This window comes from Ruditapes philippinarum, unplaced genomic scaffold, assembly GCF_026571515.1.
Source record: "Ruditapes philippinarum isolate M1 unplaced genomic scaffold, ASM2657151v2 ctg842_1_1_1_1, whole genome shotgun sequence".
In the NCBI taxonomy this organism is placed as follows: domain Eukaryota; kingdom Metazoa; phylum Mollusca; class Bivalvia; order Venerida; family Veneridae; genus Ruditapes; species Ruditapes philippinarum.
Window position 1 is genome coordinate 442,949 of NW_026866721.1, and position 26,438 is coordinate 469,386.

Consider the following 26,438-nt stretch of genomic DNA (forward strand, 5'->3'; position numbering starts at 1 on the left):
CATATTGCATATACTGTATGACATATGTATATATTATACAGTTAACAATTGGAGCCTATTGTATAAGTACACTAACATACATACTGCATAAATCATACAGTAAACAATGGGAGCATGGTATACAACATATCTGCAGTATATAAAATAAAACACTTATTGCATGATATATTATACATTAATTGTATCTAGGGAACCAATACATAAAAGCACTTGCCTTAAAGGAAAAGACCCTTCCTTTATCTTGCTTTTTAAAAAATGTTATGTATAAATATTGGCAGGTGTTGATTAGGCATAATATTTGAAGACTGTTTGCTTTCTGTCAAACTGAATTGAAAGACCATTCCTATATATTCATCATGGAAACTAAGCTATTTGCACAATCCTATGGGCATTGCTTCAATTATCAACATTTCATAAATTTTGTTCCCTATTTTCATCTGGAACCAATTTAATGAAGTTGATGATCAAACAATTCAAGTGTGTGAAATATTTAAAGGACAAGAACTGTCGGAGGACAGTATTGGCTCGACTATTCAAAATGTTGTCACAAGGGTGATTTATTGAGTATAATAATGCTAGTTACCTATGAATACATAAAATTGACTGAAAAGGTACATAGGCTTGTTATAAAGATGTTTTATCAAGTAAATCACTGCTTTATTATTATGAATGCATAAAAATGTCCCCAAAAAGGCACAAACTCTTCAGTAGTTATGGAGAGAACAGCTTACAAGCAAAATTTTACAATGAATTTTTAAGTTGAAAAAGGGGAGAAAAATCAGCCTAAATGCAAGATAGAATTATGGATCTTGGTCAGTGACCTACAATTATGATTCTAAATGCATATGTGAAGTTTTAAATAAATATCTTTAATAGTTATTGAGATATGTAATACTTGCATGTAAACATTAACCAATAGACTAAGTAGAAAAGGGGAGATGAATCAGCCTAAATGCGAGTAGAGTTATGGAACTTGGTCAGTGACATACAATTATGACTCTCCAATTATGACCCTAAGCACATGTGTAAAGTTTCAAGTAAATATCTTTGAAGTTTCAAAGGGGCAAATAATTCTGCAAATATTGCAATCAGAGTTATGCAATTTTGCAAACTGATGTACATTGTTACTATAAAAAAGTATTGTAAATTTCAATTGAATATCTAAAGCAATTATTGAGATATTTGACTTTACAAAAAAAAGCATTAACCAAATTTCTAAGTTATAAAGGGGGCATAATTCTGTAAATATTTATAGGCAAAGTTATTCAACTTGTCAATATATGATGAGCATTGTTACTATCAATAAGTATTGTAAGTTTCAATTGAATATCTCAAGCAATAATTGAGATATTTGAATCTACAAAACTTTAACCAAAATTCTAAGTTGAAAAGGGGCATAATTCTGTAAATATTGTAGGCAGAGTTATCGAACTTGTCAATCTGATGTATATTGTTACTATAAATAAGTATTGTAAGTTTCAATTGAATATCTCAAGCAATAATTGAGATATTTGAATTTACAAAAAACTTTAACCAAAATTTCTAAGTTAAAAAGGGGCATAATTCTGTCAATATTGTAGGCAGAGTTATCCAACTTGTCAATCTGATGTATATTGTTACTATAAATAAGTATTGTAAGTTTCAATTGAATATCTCAAGCAATAATTGAAATATTTTAATTTACAAAAAACTTTAACCAACGCAGACGCCGACGCGGACGCTGACGCCGACGCCGACGCGACTACAATAGCTCTCATATTCTTCGAATAGTCGAGCTAAAAATGACATTTTACCATTCTACTTGAACTAATTGGAACCAATTAGTAATTTACACTGACTGGATAGTCAATAAAGAAACAAAGCATACACTGAAACAAAGCAACTTTTCTAGGTAATATCTAAGTAAATACTTGATATTCATCTGAACATCCTTCACTGTCATTGGTCAATTTCTGCTTCTGGTCAATTTTCAACTTTAACCTAATCCATTTGCCAAGCTTTGACTTTGGGACAGCCCATTCTAAGTTCAATGTAAGTCGGTAATTGTATTATGATGACAAATCTACAGCTATTATAACCCTAAAATTTCAGTGCATAATTCTAAGTTAAAACTTAAAAATGACCACCGACTTATTCAAAATCATAACTTTAAACTGACCAGTGGCTTTTTTTAGGTAAAACTTATTTTGATCCCACTGACAAATTCTTAATCAAATAGACCACTAGCTAATTTTCAGATAAAGCTGAAATTGACCACCAGTTAGCAAATTAAGTTATATAAAATTATATATTTAAAATATTCAAAATGGTTATTTTGACATGCAAAGCCCTATGGCACTTAAGTTAACACAATCGTCTGATGGTTTAACCTACATTGGTCGAACCTACATCGTACAGTTTATCAATCAATACGTGATGAGACGTGATGAGATGGCATACTATAAAGGAAGGACTCGGTCAAACTGTCTCAACATTCACAAGTCACTCAATCTGCCACCAAAGATAAGACAAAATATGATTCAGGAAGAGGTAACACATACTTCTATCATGACCACGTCATAACCCAGACAGTCACATAGATAAAAACAAAAATTCAACTCCACACCTGATTATAGATAGAGTCAAAGTCAAAGACTAATTTGTTCCCTTTCTTAACAAGTGTTGCCATATGTTTCCTTATGATTATAACACGTCATAGATAAACATAGGAAAATTAACACAATATGTCAAGGATTAAAGTGTTAAGAAACAATAAATGAATATGTGAAATTTCATCAGCTTAATTTACAGCCCGTGATATTTGAGAAGGGGAAAAAAAAGGACCATGGATTTAATTCATCAAATGTGCCACAGTTTTCATATTATTATAGGCAGAATGAAAACGACATCGTTCTAAGATCAAGCAAAGTTTAAAAATTCTATTTAGCAAAGGTTCATAAAATGGAAAGGAGCATAAGAGCAGTAGGGAACAATATGAATCCCCCTTCACAGGCCCCCCCCCCCCCCAAACAAAGCCAAGTAGAAAAGATAACATTTAACTGTCAGGATAGACGTGTCCTATTTTAAATTAAGTAATTGTCCATTAGATGTTAAAGGGATATTGATATTATAATGAGATTATCATTATTAAAGCAACAAACTGTATCTGGTCAGCCTCCTTAGATTTACATTTATTTTGAGTCACAGGGGACCAAAATCAATTGTTTCATATTGCTCAATAGTTGTCCCGCAGCCTGCACAGACAGGTAAATTTTTTTCAAGAATTAAATTTATAAAAATGCATACAGACACGTTAAAAAAATCTTCAGATCTAACAGACAATAAGGTCAACATCAGATTTTGTTGGCCCTGGTGAAATTATAGACATATTGCTAATTCAACTTACATTTAAAGAAACAAGTAAATACATGACTGTAACATGTTAGGTTTATTGAAAAATGGGACTGAAATATATAAATCTGTATTCCTTATTTGCCTTTATCTATTTTTACAACCTTTCGCCAAAAAAAAACATGTGTCAACTTCTTTAAAAAATTTCATCCATGGCTTAAGTAAACACGCATTTAATCTTTTAAACACATTTCAACTCATATCTTTCGTAAATCGTCCTTTTCCTAATACTTTACTGGCTTTGATAGAATGCCCACCCTGTCATGTGATTATTTCAAATATAGGATAAGCCTATGAATCAATGTTGCAGTAGATTGAGTGCAAACACATCAAATCTTTCATCTTAAAAACTGGAACTAATTGAGTATGATTGATCAAAAACCGATTAAAAATTTGATTTTAATGCATGAAGCATATTTGCTTATATACGCACTGATTCTAAGTGTCAATAACCTAAAAAGTACATCTCACTAGTGTTAATAACCTAAATAAGTTTGACTTGTCCCAATAACCTCAATAAACCTGTTCTCTGTAAATAAATTGTGTCAATGTAACAAACCATTATAAATCTGATTTGTGTCAACATAAACCCCTATAAATCTGACTTGTGTCAACATAAACCCCTATAAATCTGACTTGTGTCAATATAAACCCCTATATCTGACTTGTATCACTATAAGCCCTTATAAATATGACTTGTATCAATATAAACCCATATTTTCTGACTTGTGTCAATATAAACCCGTAAAGATAGGACTTGTCTCAATATAAGCCCCTATATATGACTTGTATCAATATAAGCCCCTATAAATATGAATTGTATCAATGTAAGCCCCTATAAATATGACTTGTATCAATATAAGCTCCTATAAATATGACTTGTATCAATATAAACCCCTATAATCTGACTTGTATCAATATAAACCCCTATAATCTGACTTGTATCAATATAAACCCCTATAATCTGACTTGCCTCAATATAAACCCATATAATCTGACTTGTGTCAATATAAACCCCCATATAATCTGACTTGTGTCAATATAAACCCCTATAATCTAACTTGTGTCAATATAAACCCTTATAAATCTAACTTGTGTCATCATAAATTCCTATTATCTGACTTGTATCAATATATTAGCCCTTATAAATATGACTTGTATTAATATAAGCCCATATTTTCTAACTTGTGTCCATATAAACCCCTATAAATATGACTTGTATCAATGTAAGCCCTATAAATATGACTTGTATCAATATAGGCCCCTATAAATATGACTTGTATCAATGTAAACCCCTCTAAATATGATTTGTGTCAATATAAGCCCCTATTTTCTGACTTGTGTCAATAAAAGCCCCTATAAATATGACTTGTATCAATATAAACCCCTATTATCTGACTTGTATCAATATAAGCCACTACAAATATGACTTGTATCAATATAAACCCCCTATCATCTGACTTGTGTCAATCTAGACCCCTATAAATCTGCCTTGCGTCAATATTAACCCTATTAATCTGACTTGCTTCAATATAACCTATTAATCTGATTTGCCTCAACATCACCTATTTATCTGACTTGCCTCAATGTAAACCCTTGTATTCTGACTTGTGTCAATATAAACCCTTATAATCTGACTTGTGTCAATATAAACCCCTATAAATTTGCCTTGTGTTAATGTAAACCCCTAAGAATTGTTGTTTAATTAATCCTTATGAAATCTTTAAATCTTGACACTGAAAGCAAGACAAATGTATGCCTATGAGATACCTCCATTCTTATTCTGGTGTAATGTTGGGGAATGGGTTTACAGATCCTTTTATGTTTATTTCAATACAACAAAATAGCAAATCTATATGATACAGTATTAACCAGTTTAAATCTTGCACAAAGTGTTTGTTTCAGGGCCATTTGCCTAACTTTTGTAATTTGTTTTACATTTTTTTCTAGCTGTTACATATATACTTTCCTAACTTTAAGAAATGATCTAGTTTTTGTCAAAGATAATTTATTGAAACCCCAGGTATGTAATAATCCTAACAGAATGTTGTCACACCTTACTTCTTTGATAAAGTCAATACAGAATATAAATCACTCTTCAAATCACCCTGAACAAGTTTTCAAATATTGATAACTAATTTTCATTTAATTAGCTTTAATCTGATTCTTGCAATACAGACATAGTAATAGCAAGTCGAGTATGAAGATATATATATTATTAAATACACCCTGTAATGTTGCTAAGCAACAAACGAGGAATGGGGCAGATACACATCTTTAATCACTCTGAATGTCACATAATTGCAAAAGAGGACAAAGGCTGACAACAATTTTCAGACAGCACAAATATTGAATGATGAACTAAATTACTGTTAAATTAACTTGTTAATTTGGTGTAATGAATTTGCTCTGCTTTTAGTTTTGTAACAGAACAGTCCAATCTAAAGGAAATTTGTAACAGTACATTTCAATCTAAAGGGAATTTGTAACAGTACATTCCAATCTAAAGGAAATTTGTAACAGTACATTCCAATCTTAAGGGAATTTGTAACAGTACATTCCAATCTTAAGGGAATTTGTAACAGTGCATTCCAATCTTAAGGGAATTTGTAACAGTACATTCCAATCTTAAGGGAATTTGTAACAGTACATTCCAATCTTAAGGGAATTTGTAACAGTACATTCCAATCTTAAGGGAACTTGTAACAGTACATTCCAATCTTAAGGGAATTTGTAACAGTACATTCCAATCTTAAGGGAATTTGTAACAGTACATTCCAATCTTAAGGGAATTTGTAACAGTACATTCCAATCTTAAGGGAACTTGTAACAGTACATTCCAATCTTAAGGGAATTTGTAACAGTACATTCCAATCTTAAGGGAATTTGTAACAGTACAGTCCAATCTTAAGGGAATTTGTAACAGTACATTCCAATCTTAAGGGAATTTGTAACAGTACATTCCAATCTTAAGGGAATTTCAATATTAAGGGAATTTGTAACAGTACATTCCAATCTTAAGGGAATTTCAATCTTAAGGGAATTTGTAACAGTACATTCTAATCTAAAGGGAATTCGTAACAGTTAATTCCAAATTTAAAGGAATTTGTAACAGTCAATTCCAGTCTTAAATGAAATTTGTAACAGTACATTCCAAACTTTAGGGGAATTTTGTAACAATACATTCCAATCTTAAGGGGGAATTAGTAACAGTCCATTCCAATCTAAAGGGATTTCAATAAAAAATATTGAGCTACCAACAGTATAGAGCCTGGTCAGACTGCACAGATGTGCAGGCTGGCCAGGCTCTATACTGGTGGCATAGGCTGATCAGTTTTGGCATGTTCAGGGTTTAGCATACATACCATCAAAGTGACTCCATTGCCGCCTAAACTATCTGCGAGTAGTTTTGTAAGTTTACTGTCTCTGTATGGTATATGACCTTGACGTCTTTTCTGATCTCCCAATGATGATATACAATTACCTGTAAAACATAACATATCTAAATAGTCATAAACTTTCAAATACAATGTGACTAAAATAGACATAAACTTACAAATACAACGTGACTAAAATAGACATAAACTTACAAATACAACGTGACTAAAATAGACATAAACTTACAAATACAACGTGACTAAAATAGACATAAACTTACAAATACAACGTGACTAAGAGACATAAACTTACAAATACAACGTGACTAAAATAGACATAAACTTACAAATACAACGTGACTAAAATAGACATAAATTTACAAATACCATGTGACTAAAATAGACATGAACTTACAAAAAAGATGTTTAAAATAGTCATTAACTTGATCAAATTTGATTGAACATAATTATTTAAAATTGTCTTTAACTTTCATTTAAAACATGTTTTCAATAGTTCAAAAATTTTACATAAGGGAATTTGATGGAACATGTTTAAAATTGTGTTAAACTTTCATATATAACATTTTCTGAATAGTTCAAAAGTTTCAAATCGAACAAGTTTTAAATAGTCATTTAACTTAAAAAGCTTTCATGTTACAAAAGAACATGTTTAAAGTAAATATAAAATTACAAACAGAACATGATTTCCAATAGAACACGTTTTAAGTTTTAAACAGTCATTCATGAACTTACAAACAAAACATGCTTTAACAGTCATAAACTTCAAAAAAGAACATGTTCAAACTTTCATCAAGTTATCTATCAATTGATGTTATGCCTTAACATTTCAACAAAGGCTATAGTAATTGTGAAAAATCTCACCTAGCACTAGAAGACTTTTATTGATACTGTTTGATTCCACTAAAGTATCTGCTGTTGAGTTGGAATCTTTTACCTTTTCACTACCTGAAATCACAACCAACAAAACATTTCTTATAGTTAGTTTATAGCTAAATTTTTGTAGTGTGGTGATGTTATCAACAACACAGTAAAGCCTGTGCCACAGTTATAAAGCCAGGCCTGAGCTTGTACAAAGTTAGCAGAATGAAAGGGTTATTATTTCATGACTGGCTGATTAATTTTTTTACATCTTGGTATCGTCATTCATTTAGCAATAAACAGCTTTAAATACATGTAGAATGGACATGGACAAATCTATGAAACTAAATTGTACCTAAATTGTACCTATTTCCAAAGTTAAAAAAAAATTCCTGTACCTGCAAGATCCACAAAAGTGAGTTTTCCACGTTTTGTGATGTACAGATTCTCATCATCCGGATCTTGCATCTCTGAATCTATAGTTAACATGAGCATACTGTGACTGCGACTAGAAAATTCATTTAAACCATGTGAACCAGTCTGTCTGTTCCTCATACCTGGAAATTAAAAAAATAAATTGTTTATTGTCTGTGTAAGATTACTAATCACATACCTTTCAATTTTGTGACAACCTAAAAAAGATATGGCACAGAATGCATACTTTTTTATGTCCCTTCATAAGAGTGACACAAATTTATTAGCATTAAGTCACCCTAAATGTTTGTGTGTCAATAAAATGAAAAAAAATAAAAATGTATTAATTGTAAGGTATATTTTATTTGTGATATTAATATGACAGTGTCATATTGATGTTTTTTGTTACATTATTTTGTAAACAATAACATACAATACATTTTACTTTATTGTATATAATGTTCAGCTACAGTTACTTGGCAACAGACAATGTATTTTGTTTATGCCACTAATATTTGAACTTGACTTAATTTGACAATAAATAAAAAGGACTATTAAAAAAACAAAAGAGATTTAGCTGTTATGTATCTAATAGGTAAGACATACACTTGACAAATTCCATAAGAAAAACATTAGAAAAGCAGGGAAACTTGCATATTATATCCATGTTTTAACTCCAAGATTCAAGATTTATTCAAAACCAAGGCATATAATATGCATAAGGTTATGATATATGAACAATATAATGAACAGTTATTCAAAAGTAATTAACAAAACATAGAAACATAAAATTATATAATAAGGAAATCAATTTGACTAACACATAACATTTGACTAGACTTTACTTTTTGGACATGATTTGTCTTATACAGAAGTTATCTAAATTGTTTCTATGTAAATGCATTCATAAAGTTGAGAAATTCATGACTTACGGGAGAATGAGTTATTTAAATTTTGAAATAATAATTTTGCAGAATAATGCAAGTTTTGATAAAATTGAATGGTCAAAGCTATTCATTAAAGATTCTAATTTATAAATATTAGGATGATTTGAGAATTTTGAATCAATAAACTTTTTACGAAGAGAGTTAAAAAAGCCCATTGATTAAAGGGAGGCAACTATTACACTACTACAGAATTGTCCTTATGTAAGACAAACAGAGTTGTCTACCATTTATCAAATATTTTAATACTGAGATACAACTATGACCAAAAAACAACAAAAAACCCTTATCATTTTGGTAAATTCATCACAGGAGAAAAACATGACAGCAAAGTTTAGGGATAAAAGACCAAAGTTCACCATTCCTTAACCTGCATTTAAAATCTTGTCAGCTACTCTGTTTGTAAATTTAAAATATTAACTTGTTCCTATTAAAATATCAATTAATAACAATTTTGATTTATGGGATGATCATTAGGCATGAGTGAGATCTCAGACAAAATATATTCCAATGTCTTTTATATTACCAAGGAGAATAAATCAGATAAGATCTCAATTATTTATTTTTATTTCATTATTTGGAATAAATTGGCCTATATAAAGAAATGATGATCATTTACTATTTTATTCAGGCAATTTTTTCATTAATAACCAAATAAACCCAATTAAATGGAATGGACTCTTCATTTGGTTTGGAAAAGTTCATTATTATCTGTAGAGATATATATTGACGCAAAATTTGGACTACGAAAAGTCTGGTTACGCTGCATGGATTGGTTGGCAAAGGCCTTGGTTTTAGAATTGTGCAGTATGAAATTGTTTTTTATTCAAAGGTATAAGAAAATAAGCAAATAATATGATTATTACAATTATTAAAGTGTGTGTCTCTTTTCTCAGAAATGTACACAAAATGACTTAACAAAAGATCTGTAACATCTTGGTATTTTGTTCAAAAATTTCAAACCACCAACAAAATTTTGCATTGCATTTCTAGTGGTTGTATTGGTATTCCATGGACATATTTTCCCAAAATGATGTCATTTATAGCCCAATAAGCATTTTTTTGCCTCATATTGCTTAATAAGATGGCTTAAAACAATTATTGCCTCTTAAAAGTATTATAGCTAATTACTGTCATCATTAAATTAATTCTAGTAGAAATAAAGTACATGAAAATGTCACGATCGTAATAATGATCAATTTGAAACAAAACCTTGAAATTGATACAAGAATAGTATACGAGGCACTAACAATAATCAACAGCATTTAACAACAGAAATAACAACATGAGAATGATTATTTCATGATTATTGGCATGGCCGTGATACAATCGCCATTTTCAGCTCCACTGCTCGCGTATTGATCAGAATCTATTAATCGATCTATAAGACTGTAAACCCATTCATGCTGTCGGAGGATTATTTATTTCAAACAATGCTTAGTTCATATATAATTAGTGTGCATTTCCCCAGCGCTTAACCAGGTATAAACGTTGTTTTTTTCCCTCCCCTTCGGAGACTGCGGATAAATCACGACATATCGATTACCATCGGTTCTTTCGTGTATCAATACAAAAATCTTAATAGGGTGTTTTAACGATCAATAAAATCATATTGGAATGCTAGTGTCACGTCTTGAACTAGACTATTAACCATTACTGACCGCAATCACTGTCCTTTTGATATAATAATACTGAAATAAATTTGTTCAAAAGTCAAATAATGCTATAAATTGAAATCATTATTATTGTATCGATAACTAAAGAAGAAAGAAGGTCAAAAGTTCATTCTATTTTTCATATACCATTACTGTTTGTTTGTCCTGGGGAAGTGTACAGTCAAATGTGTACAGTCAAATAAACCGCTATGAATCTTTCTTTTTATCTTGTTCCGGTCCTTGTCCATTGTCACAGAAAAAAATTCAAAATAATGATTTCAATATATTTGATATTCTGCAGGTCAAATCTTTTTCTATGTGAGTGCTGAAGTATGTGTGAATATCAGCTTGTGAATGTCACTAATTTCATGCTCGGCCAGCATGCAGATTCTTTTTAGTCAAAGAAATTTTCTCAATTGTCTTATTTTAAACAAGATTTTAATATTTCATTACATGGTATTATAACCTTTTATTTATGACATCAACCTAGTGTCATAATCCATGACATGCTTTCATCATCTTTTACTTATGACATCATCCTACAGGTATCATAATTCATTACAGACTTTCATTGTTTTTTATATTAATGACATCAACCCAGTGTCATAATTCATTACATGCTTTCATAATTTTTCATTTATGACATCATTCCAGTGTCATAATTCATGACACTCATCCTTTCATCATTTTTTTTTTATTTATGACATCCACCCAGTGTCATAATTAATGACATGCTTTCAGCATTTTTTCTAAAATAAATCTATTTATGACATCAACGTGGTGTCATTATTGGTAATTTGTTCAGGTAATCATCATATAATTACAAAAAAAACCATCTTTTAGCAGTACAAGACAAACATTGTTTCCATGAAATATTGAAATTGTAATTCATTTTTTGCTTCAATGTCATACAGAAACTGCAAACTATATTTGTTCAACAATGACAGATAAACAAACAGATCCTTTTGTCGTTCTCTAGGAAGTCTGACAAAACCAAGATACGAACAATTTAAATGATACAGTCTTGTAAATAAATACATCAGAATGTAAAAAAGACACTTGAAAATGTCCCGACATGATTCAGACAATATAATCTTAAATGTTTTGTTTGATCTGTAACAATGATTTGTAGTCGATCATAGTTTAATACCAGATTTAGATTTATATTGTCAATTATTAATGACTTCAGATCTTGCATGTTAGTTAAATCTTATATTACATTAACCTGTACCTACCTAAATATTTTAGAATAGACTTGGTCCATTTTTTCAGTATGGACTAAATAAACCATTCATCATTTTAGGGAGATATTTCAAAATATACATGGACTGAATTGCAAACAGTGACCAGATTGCAAAGATGTGCAGTCTGATCTTGATCCGCAGCTGCATAATTGGTAGATTCAGTGGCTGCCAGCAAGATAAGGGTTAAAACATATCTTTAAATTGCTAGTAAATAATGTATTGTATCTTCACACCATTTCTAAATCTTACATGTTTAATTGAATATAGTCATATTGAGCAAAATTCATAAGTAGTTTACAGGAATTAACTAACAGAGGGATGTTGTATCTTACCGAACTTCAACTTGCCTTTGTGCTTTTTAGTTGCCTTGAATATTGAAGGGAGGCAGTGGGTACATACTGAACATATAAATGCAGGGTGCAAACTGAATAAGGGCATCCGTGGCATGTTAATACCTTGATGCAGAGAGAGGGGATAAGGGCACCTGTGGCGTAATGATAACTTGATGCAGAGTGGTGATCAGGGCATCTGGAATAAGTTGATAACTTGATGCAGGGAAGGGGATTTGGGCATCTGTGGCGTAATGATAACTTGATGCAGAGTGGTGATCAGGGCATCTGGAATAAGTTGATAACTTGATGCAGGGAAGGGGATTTGGGCATCTGTGGCGTAATGATAACTTGATGCAGGTAGAGGAGATCAGGGCCTTGAGAACAAGTTGTTAACTTGATTACTTGATGCAAGGAAGGGGATCAAGGCATTTGGAACATGTTGGTAACTTAATACAAGGAGGGAGTTCAGGATGTTAATAACAGTCTCTTTCAGTATAAGTTTAACAGGACCATATCACTCAAACCATCTCAAAAACGAAGAATATTATCATTCCAGCCCAATATACTATGCCTTTATTATTATAGCAAATATCAACCCATGAGTAAAACCACCTTTAGATAAACAGAACCTTTCAGCTCAATAAAATTGAAGTATTTTTTGACAAATCTTTCATTTGACAATTTCACCTGAAAGTATTTTAGATTGCAAGTTTGACAATAATCCAAAAGAGGGTGAACTTGGTATATTGACATTACACACTAAAGGCAATACAATATTATTGAAGGTTTAAGTTTAACAAGTATTGTACAGCTTAATATCAGTTCATGTTAACAAACTGGGCAGCCAGGTCAAGTTAATCATCGATTTTTAAAGACTTTTATGCATTTTTTCATGTATAAATTTAATCTGCAAATGACTTAAATAGTTTTGATTTGAATGAGCCAACATAAAACAACCTTCAAGGGAGAGAACTTCACATACGTTTTGATATAGATACATTATATATTCTGCCTTTAGTATCAGAGAAAATAAAACTGTTAAAGGGAGATATCAATAGCTTCAAGCTTTTTTTTTTTTGGGAGAAGTCTGAAAACGACTACCGGTATGTGTTATCTAAATAAGTTAGGCCTGTATAAAAGGTATCTTTTAATCCAGTTGGATTGAGTCTATCCTCTAACAAAGAAAATCTAAACATAAAGAATTCAATACCTTCATTATCATTTTCTTCAGCCTGTTCAGGTATGTTTTTCATCTTATCTGGGTTAGGCAATCCAACTTGTACATCATTAATGTCTAACCTCATTGGACCTATTTTCTCCCCATTATCTGTTAGTAGATAACAAACATATAACTCATTCCCATCCATCTCTGTTTCAACATCATCTAGATTCAGATCATCTATATCAATTTCATCAGCTGTAACATCATCTTTGTTATCCGTAGGTCCTTGACTATCAATTGTTCTCTCTCTTTTCCTCTCTTCTCTTTTTTCCTTGATCTTTTCCAATGTTTTCTCTCTTATTCTCTCCCTCATTTGTTCAACAGAATCTGGACCTTTGATTTTAGTGATATCAGGACTTTCTGTTCTTCTTTCTATATGTTTTGGTGGTTCATCTCTCAATGATGGACTTCTTTCATTTCCATACACATCATCTGTTTTCCTCCAAGGTGATCTCCTATCCTCTTCTATTTCATGCTTATTTGAATTGGAAGACAAAAACTTAACTTTCTCACTTTTTTCATAAGGATCTTGTGATCTATTTTTTGCACTACCTTTATCCGTTTTACTTAGCTCATCATCTTCAGACTGCTTTATTGACAGTTCTTGGACTGGTGTCATCATCTCACCATTTCTGAAATCATGTTTAGGTCTAGTATAAGTGTCATTACCCTCTGTATAACTTGCTGTGACACTTGCTGGATTCCCTTGCCTCTCTGGCTCATCAAAAAACTTGTTCAAATCATCAGTAGATTTCCCTCCATTTTTACTTTCTAATTTAGTCTCATAGGTTGGGGGTTTTCCCAAATTTTCTCTATACTCATTCATAGAGCCTTTAGATTTTTCCTGACCAATTGGAGTTTGTCTAGAATAACCTGGTGGAGAACCTTTGTTTTGCATTTCTTTCTCATTTGAATTTCTACTATACTGAGTTTTTGCACTCTTGTCTCTATAAACAAGTTCTGTTGATGAAGGTGGTATGCTCTCAGGCAAAGGTTCACTTCTTTCAGACATATCTGATTTTCTCATTTCACTTCTTGAATTTTCACTTTTATTTCTCAATACATACTGCACTTTTTCATCTTTATTTCTAGGTTTATCCATTGTATGTCTCCCATGGTCATCTCTTTCAACAGGTTTTGCATCATTTAATCTATAAGAACCTCGTGTATTCTCATTATATCTATCTCTTTCTCTGTCTGGTTCATACATTGAGGTCACAGGACCTCTTTCATATTTTCCTATTCTTTCAAAGTCTCTTCTGTCCCTTTCAATGTCATTGTTTCTATAGTCTCTATCTCTTCTGTTTCGTTCATCAAAGTCTCTTCTATTCTCTCTATCCCTGTTAAAGTCCCTTCTTTCTCTTTCATATCTTGGATCATACTCCCTGTTTCCAGCCTGCTCAGGACCTTTAGATATTTGATCACTGTAACGGTCTCTACCGCGAATATTGTCTGGTAAATTATAAGACCTGTTTGAAAACCTATCCGGATCATTTGGTCGATATGTGATCTCCCCATCACCTCTGTATGGTGACTGCCCAACAGCTCTGTAAGTATCTCCTCCACCTCTCTGAGGTTCATTTCTGTATCCCCCAGTCCTGTATGTACCCCCTTGACCTCTGTATGTATCCATGGCAACCGGTGACCTGGATGGCTTCTCCAGTTGTCTTTTTATCCAAGAGTCTTCTCTGTCTAAATTCATATTGAGCCTTATTTCTGATCTTGTCTTTTGAGCATAAAAGTCCACTTGGTATTGGTTATCAAACTTTGGCACAGCTTTTGATGACCTCTGACTTGTTGAATCTTGAGTAATAAAAGCTTCTTTTACTTCAGTTTTCTTCAATGATTTTGCCTCTTTCTCAAGTCTCTCTAATCTTGCTTTTTGAGCAAGATATCCTTCAGGAGATAATCGTGGTTTTTCACCATTTAAATTGTCATCTATGTGTGGTCCAGGATCTGAAAAAAGAGTACGAGATTTATGTCTTTCATCACTTTCCTCTACGTTTCTTACATAAGGATGCCCTGCCCTGTTTGTTTCCTTTGACTCGGGATCAACATCAAAATATTTGCTTTCTAAAACAGACTGTTCATGTTCCTCCTTTTCTTTTAGAAGTCTTTCACTAATAGGATTGCCTGTTACTCTATATGTGTTAAGAACTGGAGGACCACCTTGAGTTTCTGCAACCACTGTATCTAAACCTGGCACTGGTCCAACAAAGGCTTCTGGAGCATGAGTGGTTGGATGGGGTCCGTGTTGGAAAATTTTACCATGTGAACCTGGTATTGTACTCTTATAGACCTCATCTACTGGAACTGGACCAGTTTCTTTCACCACATGTTGAACAGGTTGGTTTCCTCCGGCATATGATGGGAGATAAACAGGAATGTCTGCAACAATATGTCGTCTGCTGACAGGGTTCCCGCCATGAACTGGTATTCCTACACTGACAGTCTGTGTCCTACTTGAGAGTTGAGAACTTGGTCCTTGAGGTTTAACAGTAAAATCCCCAATAGTGAATCTGTCAATATTTTCTAACTTCTCTAATCTAGCTTCGGCCTGGAGTTCCCTTTTATGTAAAATCTCACTTTCTTGACCAAGAAATGATCTTGGAGGCACATTACTCTCTCTGAAACTCAAATTATCACTATGCCTTTCTCTGGCCCCTTTTGTGATGCCAGGATAAAGAGATTCCTTTGTTAAAACTGTAACGGGTTCTCTTTTACCCAAGTCTTTCTTTGTCACTTTCACTGGCACTGTAGGTTCATCCTTACGTTCAGTCGGGAATGACATTCCATGCTTTCCAGCCAGCATTTCATCAAGTTCATGATATAGTTTCTGATTTTTGTCATTTTCAAACTTTAGTTTATCTTTAAATGTTAAAGTTTTCTCAGCAAAAGCATCTGTTTTTTGCGGTTCAACTTTTCCTGCTGTTTTATTTCCACCTGTATTCAAATTCTGATTACTAGCATTTACATTCTTCCCGCTGAAAACGTTTACTTTATTCCTTCCTCTTTTAATTCCTAAATCTTCTTTCTCAACTTTCACATTCTTTCCTTTCCCACTCTTACTTCCATCCTTTGATTCTTTTAAATTCAAATCGTTACTACCACGTGCTAAAGCAACGTCTAAGTATTGGGGTTTACGTTTATTGCCCACCAATATTGTACGATCGACTGGTTTATCTATACGAGAAGTATACCTCGTTGTTCTGGCATGCTCCGTTTTAAGCATGTTTAGTTTTCATCAATACACTCAAAGTAGTATTTGTCAATTATGTTTATTTCTTTTAAAAAGGTCAATAATGGTCGTAAATCCGCACAGCACTGTACAAACACCGATATATAATCGTAAGTATACCAAGGAGAGAGTTTAACAAACAGATTCAAAAAATAATTAACATGGCCCGAATAGGGTATTTAAACACAATTTGCAAAGTTATTATCATAAGATATTAATCTGAATTCCTAAGTCATTTATTTTACGATCAGTTTGATCTGTAGATAAGCTGAATTTTCTTTACGACATAATAATAAAAGCTTGAATAAAAACAATTTAATACAGCAACTCCGTCAGACCAATTGAATAGAACAATAACAGCTTGAAACATCTAGGGCCGATTCTTTTCTTCAATATAATAAATATGTACAACTATTTCAGTATCTTGGTACAGGAACTATTTTCCTGAATATTATTTGTTATTGGCAATTTGCAGTATTCTATTCGTATATCGACATTCAAAATTCAAACATTCCTCTGATCCTGATTAAATGTGAAGCACCACACTTGAAAATGTCAGGAATACTTTCATCTCATGTTTCCTCGATCTCAAAAACAAATCTTAAACACTTCAAAGACTAGTTACACGCTACTCATGAGCCAAAGTTCATTCCACGTTATTGTATAATATCTTTTTTATATCCTCAAGATTGCATTATAAACTATACCAACTGACAACCGAGCTTTAATGAGCTTTTTTATTACTTTCTCATTTCACAGGACGTAATTTCTTCTACAGTAAAAGTTTATCGTCTTGCATTCTTTTTATGGTTAAGGATATTACATTTTTTTCTTTATTGAATTTTTAAATTCATTCTAACTCCCATAATCGTTGCTGTTCCCTTATTACAAGCATATTGAACATATGCCTCCTGTAAACCAAACTGTTTTAAATATTGATAGTAATTCCATTCAAAATAATACAAACTCCTCTAAAATTAATGTCCTTTCCTTATTTTGTTTTATTTTATTTTTTTTTTTTTAATAGTTTATTAATGCACTTGCATGAACGCAAAATACATCCAGACTTATTTTACTTCATAAATTATTCCTCCATTTATGTACAGAAAACATATTTTGCTAATTATTATTGTCGGTGACATTGTATCCAAGTTTTTGTTCTTTTTGTTTTCAATCCAAACTCAGAGTTTCACTTTCAACAGTCTTTTCAAAACAAATGAATGCTTCACTAATTCTAATTGAAAACGTTACAAAAGAATCAAAATTGGCCGAACTCAAAACAAAGATAGTTTTTCCGTTTATTTTAAAGGCTAGAAATATTTAATGTAAGGTAATCCCTCTATTCCACACCAATCTTCTAAATTAAGTCATTAGAGTAAGTAAAAACAACCATCTTTACTGCCAGTTATGATCTCTAACTAAATTTGTGTTTTCGTTTGACGAAATTTTTTTTTTTTCAAATTTCTTTGTCAAAACTAAAAATCAAGCACATCCGAACACAACAGGCATTGAATATTAGCCATACAAATTTTAGTCTAAATATCTCTCTAATCAAATTGAATTTTTCTCTCTCTATATTTATGCCTTTGTTAAACATCCTGAATTCAAGATTGAGAACCATAGATTATAGTGTATATTCAACATTAATTTTATATTTCATATTTATATGGAAGCCTTTTAACAAAAGACGAACCAAGTATCTCTTGACGACTGCCTTTTATGGCATGTTTGTTTAGACTACAATTTTGTACAACAGTAAGGGGTCATATATTACCCTCTCTAAGAACCTATGGGAGAAAATGATACAGTTACCAAGTCCCATTATATACCCAGACTTGAGTAATAAAACGTCACAAAATAACCTTTTAAAAGACTAAACAAAGCAGAATAAATAAATGCATATTAACTTGAGTCCTAAGCTAGAGAATACATTTGAAATTTAATAGATGAATTCAAAAACGGCTAAGTATACATTTACTTAACACGGCAGGACCGACGTATAAATCCAGCAATGGTTGTAATGGAATTGTGATCCTTATACAATAATAATCATTGTTTCATAAAGTCATATTAAATTTTTAGATTATTTACTTTGTATTTAAACGTGTATTTAGACATTACGGGTATCAAACAATTTCCTGTATGAAGATAGAGATCAAAGATATTATTGTATTCAAAATAATGAATCTACCCCATATGATGAATTTGTGTAATGGAATTGCCCTGCTCTATATTTGGAACAGTCCATTCAAAGTTTAAGGGATTTCTATATCAAAATGCTAAAAACTGAGTTGGCCTGGACAGACTGCATGGAGGTATAGTCTAGCCTGGCTCTATACTGGTGGCAAAGGCTTATCACTTTCTGTTACAGCAAATTAAAGGTACTCCACTTGGGTTTTTTGACATGATGGGACTGATAATATTTTTTCCAGATAAATGTACCATTTGATTTAGGTTTAGACCACTAATCTTTGTGCAAAGTTTCAGATCATTCGCACACTTTCTTATTCCAGAATAATTATTCAAATTGTAAAAAAATGGCCAAAAATGAAAAGCGTTTAAACGCTTTTCACTCAAAACGGGCTAAGAAAAGCATAAAAATACAATTTTCAATTTATTTTAAAGTATATTCCTTAACTATCTTTGAATATATTTCTGTTTAAAGTGCCCCAGCTTATTCATGTAAGACATTCAAATGTTATGCTTTTAGGCTTTTAAACCTCAGTGGAGTCCCTTTAACTTGGCAACCTAAAGCAAGAATGCCTACTTACATAAGGGGGAGGCCATAATGATATTACAATTTACTGACAAGAAAGGATGGTGTTGTCCATAAAAATGAAGGTTATCAAAAGGCACTTAAAAAAGATCTGCAAGTATAGAGCTAAGCTAGCATGCATACCTATGTAACTCTATAATGCTAAATGCTTGATTTACATATTTTGAAATCTCTTTAACTTACATGAATAATTCAAAATTAAAAGGCCAGCCTAGGTCTATTAAGACAATACTCAACAGTGCTTTTTGACACTCATGAAAATATCTTAAAATGTTTTGTCTAAGAAAAAAGCTCATTAACAATTTATTACTCCAATATAAAATGTATTACTGTATCATAGTTTACATATCATAAAAATGCCAACTCGGACAAGAACAATAAATCTAGTAAACATGTCAAACAAACAGAAATTCATTGGTTCCCTTGTATATAAAATCATCTATAAAATCATCAAAGGGAGGTAAATGTTGCATGCCTAATACAAGAAATTCAAGGGAGGTAATATGACTATATACAATACATATCGATATGCCAATGGACAGTGTGACAGCTGTAAAATTGGAGGAAGTCCTACAAAGGTGCACCTTCATATATCACCTTAGTGCAATAATGGGTTAACTGCTACAAAATTATACAAGGAGTTAACCCATTACTGCACTAAGGTGATGATAATGCACAATATTTTTAAGTTTCATGGGTGAACCTGTGCTACTATTATGCACTTTAACATTAAATTCATTTAAGGAAAACACAACAACTGTATCTGAAGTAAGTCTAAGAAGACAGCTTCTTAACATGAGGGGCAAGTGATTTGATGTCTGACACAATTTACCAAGTTTAGAGAAGTTCCTAGTACATCTTGGGTAACTCAGGTGCATCAATACATTTGATTAATATCACCTGTCATAAGTTGCATACAAATATCCGTCCCTAGGGGAACCCGCCCACTGGGAGGTAACAAGGCTTTCCAAGTTACTGCCCATTTAGGGATGGATATTCCAATTTGAACAACAAACATCATTATGTTGGATATTTTTTCTTGCATATTCTACCATAAATATTCCATCATATTTCAAATTCTTTACCTCAATAAAACAAATTTCCATGGAAATTCATGTCATTACGCCTTATAACTATTTTCTTACAACATCAAATAAAATTACAACTTCATTAACAAGGGAAAAATTACGTCATCCTAAGCATGCAGTTTCATTCTTTAATATGTCAAAATGTCGTCATTTTAACAAGGTTCACTCATAAAATGCCTTTAAAAGGCGCAATTGTATGGCACACGACTCATCTGACACCCCCCATGCCAGATGAAATTTCCGGCATGGGTAAAACTAACGGAAAACACCAGTCTGTTACGCAAGAATTTAGGGTCTGGTTAGGCAGTAATTTGTCACAAGCTTTGTTTGAGTCAACTGTCATCCAAACTTGACTGTGGTCTGACTTTAATATTATTTTCTTTCTGGTAAATTTCACAAACTAGTTAACCTAAAGATTGAAGATTTGTAACCATACCATAGATAAATGTTTTCTCTGTAAAGAAAACCAGACAAATTCTTAATCTTTTACATTAAATCCAATACCTTAAACAAACATTTAAAATTGTGATAAAAGTAAGGCATTAATCTGTCGATAATTCACACGTATTTACAGGTTATGAAATATATACGAATATATAAATATGAGAAATTATAATGAGTTAATTAAAATATTGGTGCGGCAAGTATGAAAAATATTGTCATTTTCTCCTTTCACAATCAAATTTAATCTTTTAAATAATCAAGTCGAATATAGATTTTGAAGTCAGATAAGTGTTAAAATGACATGCAAATATTTTGTTTTATCAAGTAGTTACCGATATTTTCCATACAATCGGTGAAAAATGACACACTTATAAGCCTTTCCCTGACCACCACGAGACTCCGCATGAAATTCAATCGTCTCTTAGCAAAATACACAAATATCAACAATGTGAAGCCCCCAGTTGGCCAAATTGGCATTTTTCTTTTAACAAATACCCACTATTAAGAAAGTTTTGTACAAAGAATTAGTTTTTGTTTCCGAAGTTGTAAATACTGCAAAATAAAACAACTGCAAAGAAAAAAAAAGACATTAAAAATTTTCATCCATTCTCTTACTATTGAAGTAGGTGGAAATTGGTTGGCTAATTTTATGTTCGTACAGAACAAATCTATAAGGAGCTATTTAAGTGGCCTATAAGATTAACTGGAAACAGTTATCATCACACTCGATATGAAATTCATGTCAATAACAAATTCTAATCTTGAATCAACATAAAAAAAATCAGCTTAAACTTCAATTCAGCACAACTATGTTACACACAGTGATAAGGGGTCAGTAATTCTAAATCACTTACAAAAATAATGTATTATATCTAATTCAAAGCCTGCTTGTAGCAATTGATTCTTCCTATAAGATCATTGCACACCATAAATGCACAGCTGATCATGGTCTGAGACTGATCACAGTCTGAGTCTAATCATTGTCTGAGCCTGATCATGGTCTGAGACTGATCACAGTCTGAGTCTTATCATTGTCAGAGCCTGATCATGGTCTGAGACTGATCACAGTCTGAGTCTCATCATGGTCTGAGTCTAATCATTGTCTGAGCCTGATCATGGTCTGAGTCTCATCATGGTCTGAGTCTGATCATGGTCTGAGCCTGATCATGGTCTGAGTCTGATCATGGTCCCAGTCTGATCACAGTCTGAGTCTCATCATGGTCTGAGTCTGATCATGGTCTGAGACTGATCATGGTCTGAGTCTGATCATGGTCTGCGTCTCATCATGGTCTGAGTCTGATCATGGTCTGAGCCTGATCATGGTCTGAGCCTGATCATGGTCCGATTATGATCATGGTCTAAGCCTGATCATGGTCTGAGCCTCATCATGGTCTAAGCCTGATCCTGGTCTGGTCTGATCATGGTCTAAGCCTGATCATGGTCTGAGCCTCATCATGGTCTAAGCCTGATCATGGTCTGAGCCTGATCATGGTCTGAGTCTCATCATGGTCTGAGTCTCATCATGGTCTGAGTGTGATCATGGTCTAAACAGTTTGCTTCTTAGTCAATGCCTATTTTGAAATTTCCATCTGGATTGAAAGTCGGGCAAGTTCATTTTTCTTTATATTCCCTAGTCAAGATTAAAAGACTTTTAAGTAACAACATATAAACAATAAAAGTAAAATAAGGGATTACAGTTTCTACACGTTCCACAACACTTCATTTCAAATTTCAATAACTGATGTACTTAGTTTCCACAATATATAAATAAACAAACACAGAAACAAATTTCAGCTGATTTCAAAATTTAAATTGTCAAATTTTCAGATAAAAACACGCCATTAAGATATGAGAAGACAGAATAACTGTTTTGTTTCATCAAGATTTGACATTTGCATGGACATATCAGGGACTTAAAAGTGACATATGATAATCCTGCGGAATTTAAAGTACAAGTACCACATTCATTATGATAAGATACCAAATCAAAATATCTGTACTGTGGAACTATCAAACTATTAGTATGTAAACAATGAGGCCTGCAGAAAAAAAATGGTTAATTTTGGAAAATCATTTATGTATTTCATTTATCTATTAACCAACTTTTGCTTCTTCTTAATTCTTTAGTTTAAACATATTTATTAGGCTTGAACCCATGATCCCTGGGTTGAGAGGCAGGCACCTTTTTCTGTACTACAGAAAGTGAAATTGTTTTTGTATGGAAGTCAAAATACCACTTTGTACAGGTTTTTATAACAAATTGTTTCATATTTAGCACTACTAAGCAACTAACATGCTATAAACCTATTATTAAAATATTATCAAACACATATATGCCACTTCTGAAGAAGAAAAATATTCATTTTGAACCATTAATGTCCCTCTAATTACAAAAATACTATAATGTCCTGAATCGAGGACAACAATACAACCCACTGCCATGGTTACATCTAAATACTTCTTTAATCAAGGTTGAATTAAAAATTAGCAAATGTCTGCCACAATGCATTAATTAATAATTGAAAGTCTGAAAGTCTGTTTACCAAGTGATTATCAAAGCATAAAAGTATTTGCTAAGGTACCAGAAAGCAAATCTTCGCGAAATTATCTCCCTACTTTAAAGTCATCCTGAGTACATATTTTGATTGAAATTTGAAGCATCTGAAGTGCTTGCTACTCGAGTCTTACCATATAAAGGTATGGTAATGTTTTTATATAGCTAGTTGAAGATGAGAGAATACAATGTGTACAGTATGGTGACCATTTACTTGTCCTTCAATTCAAGTACTTGACAATTCAGTCAACTCTTTCTTAAGTGTGCCAATTTACCCCCTACAGTCTTATAATAATTAGTCCAAAGGACTGTTTTCTGTCGTCTTCAGAAGAACTTTTTATGATGTATCAATATAAAATAAAACTTTTTCTGTTGATTAAAAATTAACTGACCAGAATATGAATTAGTTGTAAGCGAATGCCAGAAAGAAGGGGAGTAGGTCTTGGGGCGATTGGAAAGTGTGCAGTAGAGCATGGCGAAGATAGGTGTTGTTTAAAAGTAGGAAATTGTACTATTAAAATCTACAGATAATTTCATATTGACAAAAGAACTTTTGCCAATGTGGAAAATCAAAAAGGCAAAACTTCCATTAACAGTTCATCAAAATCAAGATTATATTTTGCATATCTGCAAGTTTTTTCAAAACTAAGATTAATATGGTCAGGGCCATTACAAAATACTTTATGACAATAATCATCATCCTCTTTATATGTACACATTGACAAAGCTAGCTAATATTTATCAAATGTATAAATAAATTGGACTATTTTGTAATTTTGTAAGTTAAGTTTAAGCTTGTGGGGGCTTGTGGGGGTTGGGTTACATGTCGCACTATCACTGTACACTTTCCAGCTTTACTGGTTGAGCAAGACCTCAGGTGCCACTCTGTGCATTTTGTCAGTCGCGAGCTTGACTATTAAACCACTGCTTTTCTTGTGCCAGGAACATCGTAATATTCAATCTAGACAATCTTACCTTCTTCAAGAACAGCATTGAGGTCATCTTCTGTTTCACATTCAACAACAAACAAATTCTCCACATAGAAACCTTTGTTTTTAGACCATCTTACTTGTAGATACCTCCTCATGTTCGGATTTAACAAATCAATAACCTAAAATAAATCAAGCACATCTTATAATTTATACTTTATTGATAATTAATAAAGTGAAAATAAACTGAAAATAAATCAAGAACATCTGTAATGTAATGTTTAGCTGAGTTTTTGAAAGAACTAAAAGTGATAATTTGTATTTTGATTTCATTGTTAAAACAATGTACCTATAATTGTTTATTGGTTATGAAAATAAATTCAGTGTTCTGTTCTGATAATGATCTTGAAATATTAATCAAGCAGATTTGATATACATAAATTTGAACATGAATTTTTAATGAATAGATAAACAAATGATAATAAACCTGAAATAAATGAAGCACACTTGCACATATGATTTGTCAAAAATTAACAAGATCTTGAGTTTTAATGATAGTATCATCAAAACATCATCATTAAAATACATATTCAGTGTGATTATCCTTAACATGAATTTACATTATTTAACATAACATTAGCGTGTACACACAAAAAAAAATTAACATCCTACTCAAAACTTAAAATTCCTGGGTTGACCCGTGTAGGCCACTGGAAAACCAAGACATATTTCATTAGCAAACAAACTATCAAATGTACTTTATAATAATTTGTTTGTTAGTATGATTTCAACAATATTTCACTGTTGTCCCTGCAGGTTACTATCACAGTTGCTAATGTTATCTTAGCTATGATCCACCAAACTGTCAACTTCCCCACATGAAATTCTTGAAGCAGCAGCCTCAAAAATAAATTTATTCACATAACTCCTGAAGAAATAATGCTTTTTGTACTTAGTACAAATACATTCCGATTCAGACTGTTTATGGATATTTGCTCCTTAAGATTTAGTGAAATTCATCGACTAAAAAACCAAGCTATCACTTGAGAACATAATGATGGACAAAATCAGGGTAAAACTTTCTGGTTGCAATGATTAAAGAATTAAAATCACCAGTGCCTATGCTGGCAAATTATTTTAGGGCACAAATTGATAGCAAATATAATCACTGACCTACATGTATCAAAATAAAGCTGGATAGCTTCGTGATGCGAAATTTAAAAACACTCTACCCCTGTCTGTTGTGCTTTTTTTGTAACATTACCATTTCTTGCACATCAGACAGGATTATCTACTGTTTACACTGCTGCTAGAAAAACCTGTCTTACATGTAAGACAAGTCACATACTTTAAAAGACGTTATGCCATTATATAGGGTTAACGCACGTTTTTCCGTGTTATAACGTCTGCAGAGTCCCGAGGAACGGTTGGTGCCCGAGCCCGGTAGGCCAAGGGCTCCAACAGTTCCGAGGGACTCTGCAGACTTTATAACACGAAATAAACGTGCGTTGACGCTATTATAGCATAAAATTTTCAAACAAATTTGTGATGTATAGTTTAATCAAAACACAATAACATTAAATTCTTGTGCTTGGACGGTATTTATCCAATTCTATGTTTTACGTATCCGTTTCATTTTCCGGGGCCAACAACTTGGAAAATTCTCGGAACCGAACAAAATTTTGAATTTTAATTGATTTAACAAAGCTTGGCCTTTGGAGATTTATTATTTCAAGAAAAAAATAAAACGTTACATTACTCTACCCTCTACCCAAGACAAAACATGACCCTCAGAAATTCTTAGAATGTTTTCAGATTGACGGTAGAAAAAAGATCAGTGACATCAGAATCGGTTTTTTTTTCAAGCAAACAAGTTTATAAAAAAAATCAGGCACTAAGCATTATTCTCTCAAAGAAATATAATGAGCATTTATCAACATTAACATAAATAA

At 32.2% G+C, this 26,438-nt stretch overlaps 1 protein-coding gene across 1 annotated transcript in view; it reads right to left on the bottom strand.

Annotated features, from left to right (window-relative positions):
* The window catches only part of LOC132733481 (uncharacterized), an 81,301-nt gene that overhangs the window by 23,250 nt on the left and 31,613 nt on the right, over positions 1 to 26,438 (bottom strand). Inside the window, exons 7-11 of the mRNA XM_060720131.1 lie at positions 24,533 to 24,668; positions 13,446 to 16,682; positions 8,045 to 8,203; positions 7,650 to 7,733; positions 6,756 to 6,874 (exon numbers count right to left, since the gene is read on the bottom strand). Coding sequence (XP_060576114.1) covers positions 6,756 to 6,874; positions 7,650 to 7,733; positions 8,045 to 8,203; positions 13,446 to 16,682; positions 24,533 to 24,668 — 3,735 coding nt within the window. The remainder of the gene's footprint in view (positions 1 to 6,755; positions 6,875 to 7,649; positions 7,734 to 8,044; positions 8,204 to 13,445; positions 16,683 to 24,532; positions 24,669 to 26,438) is intronic.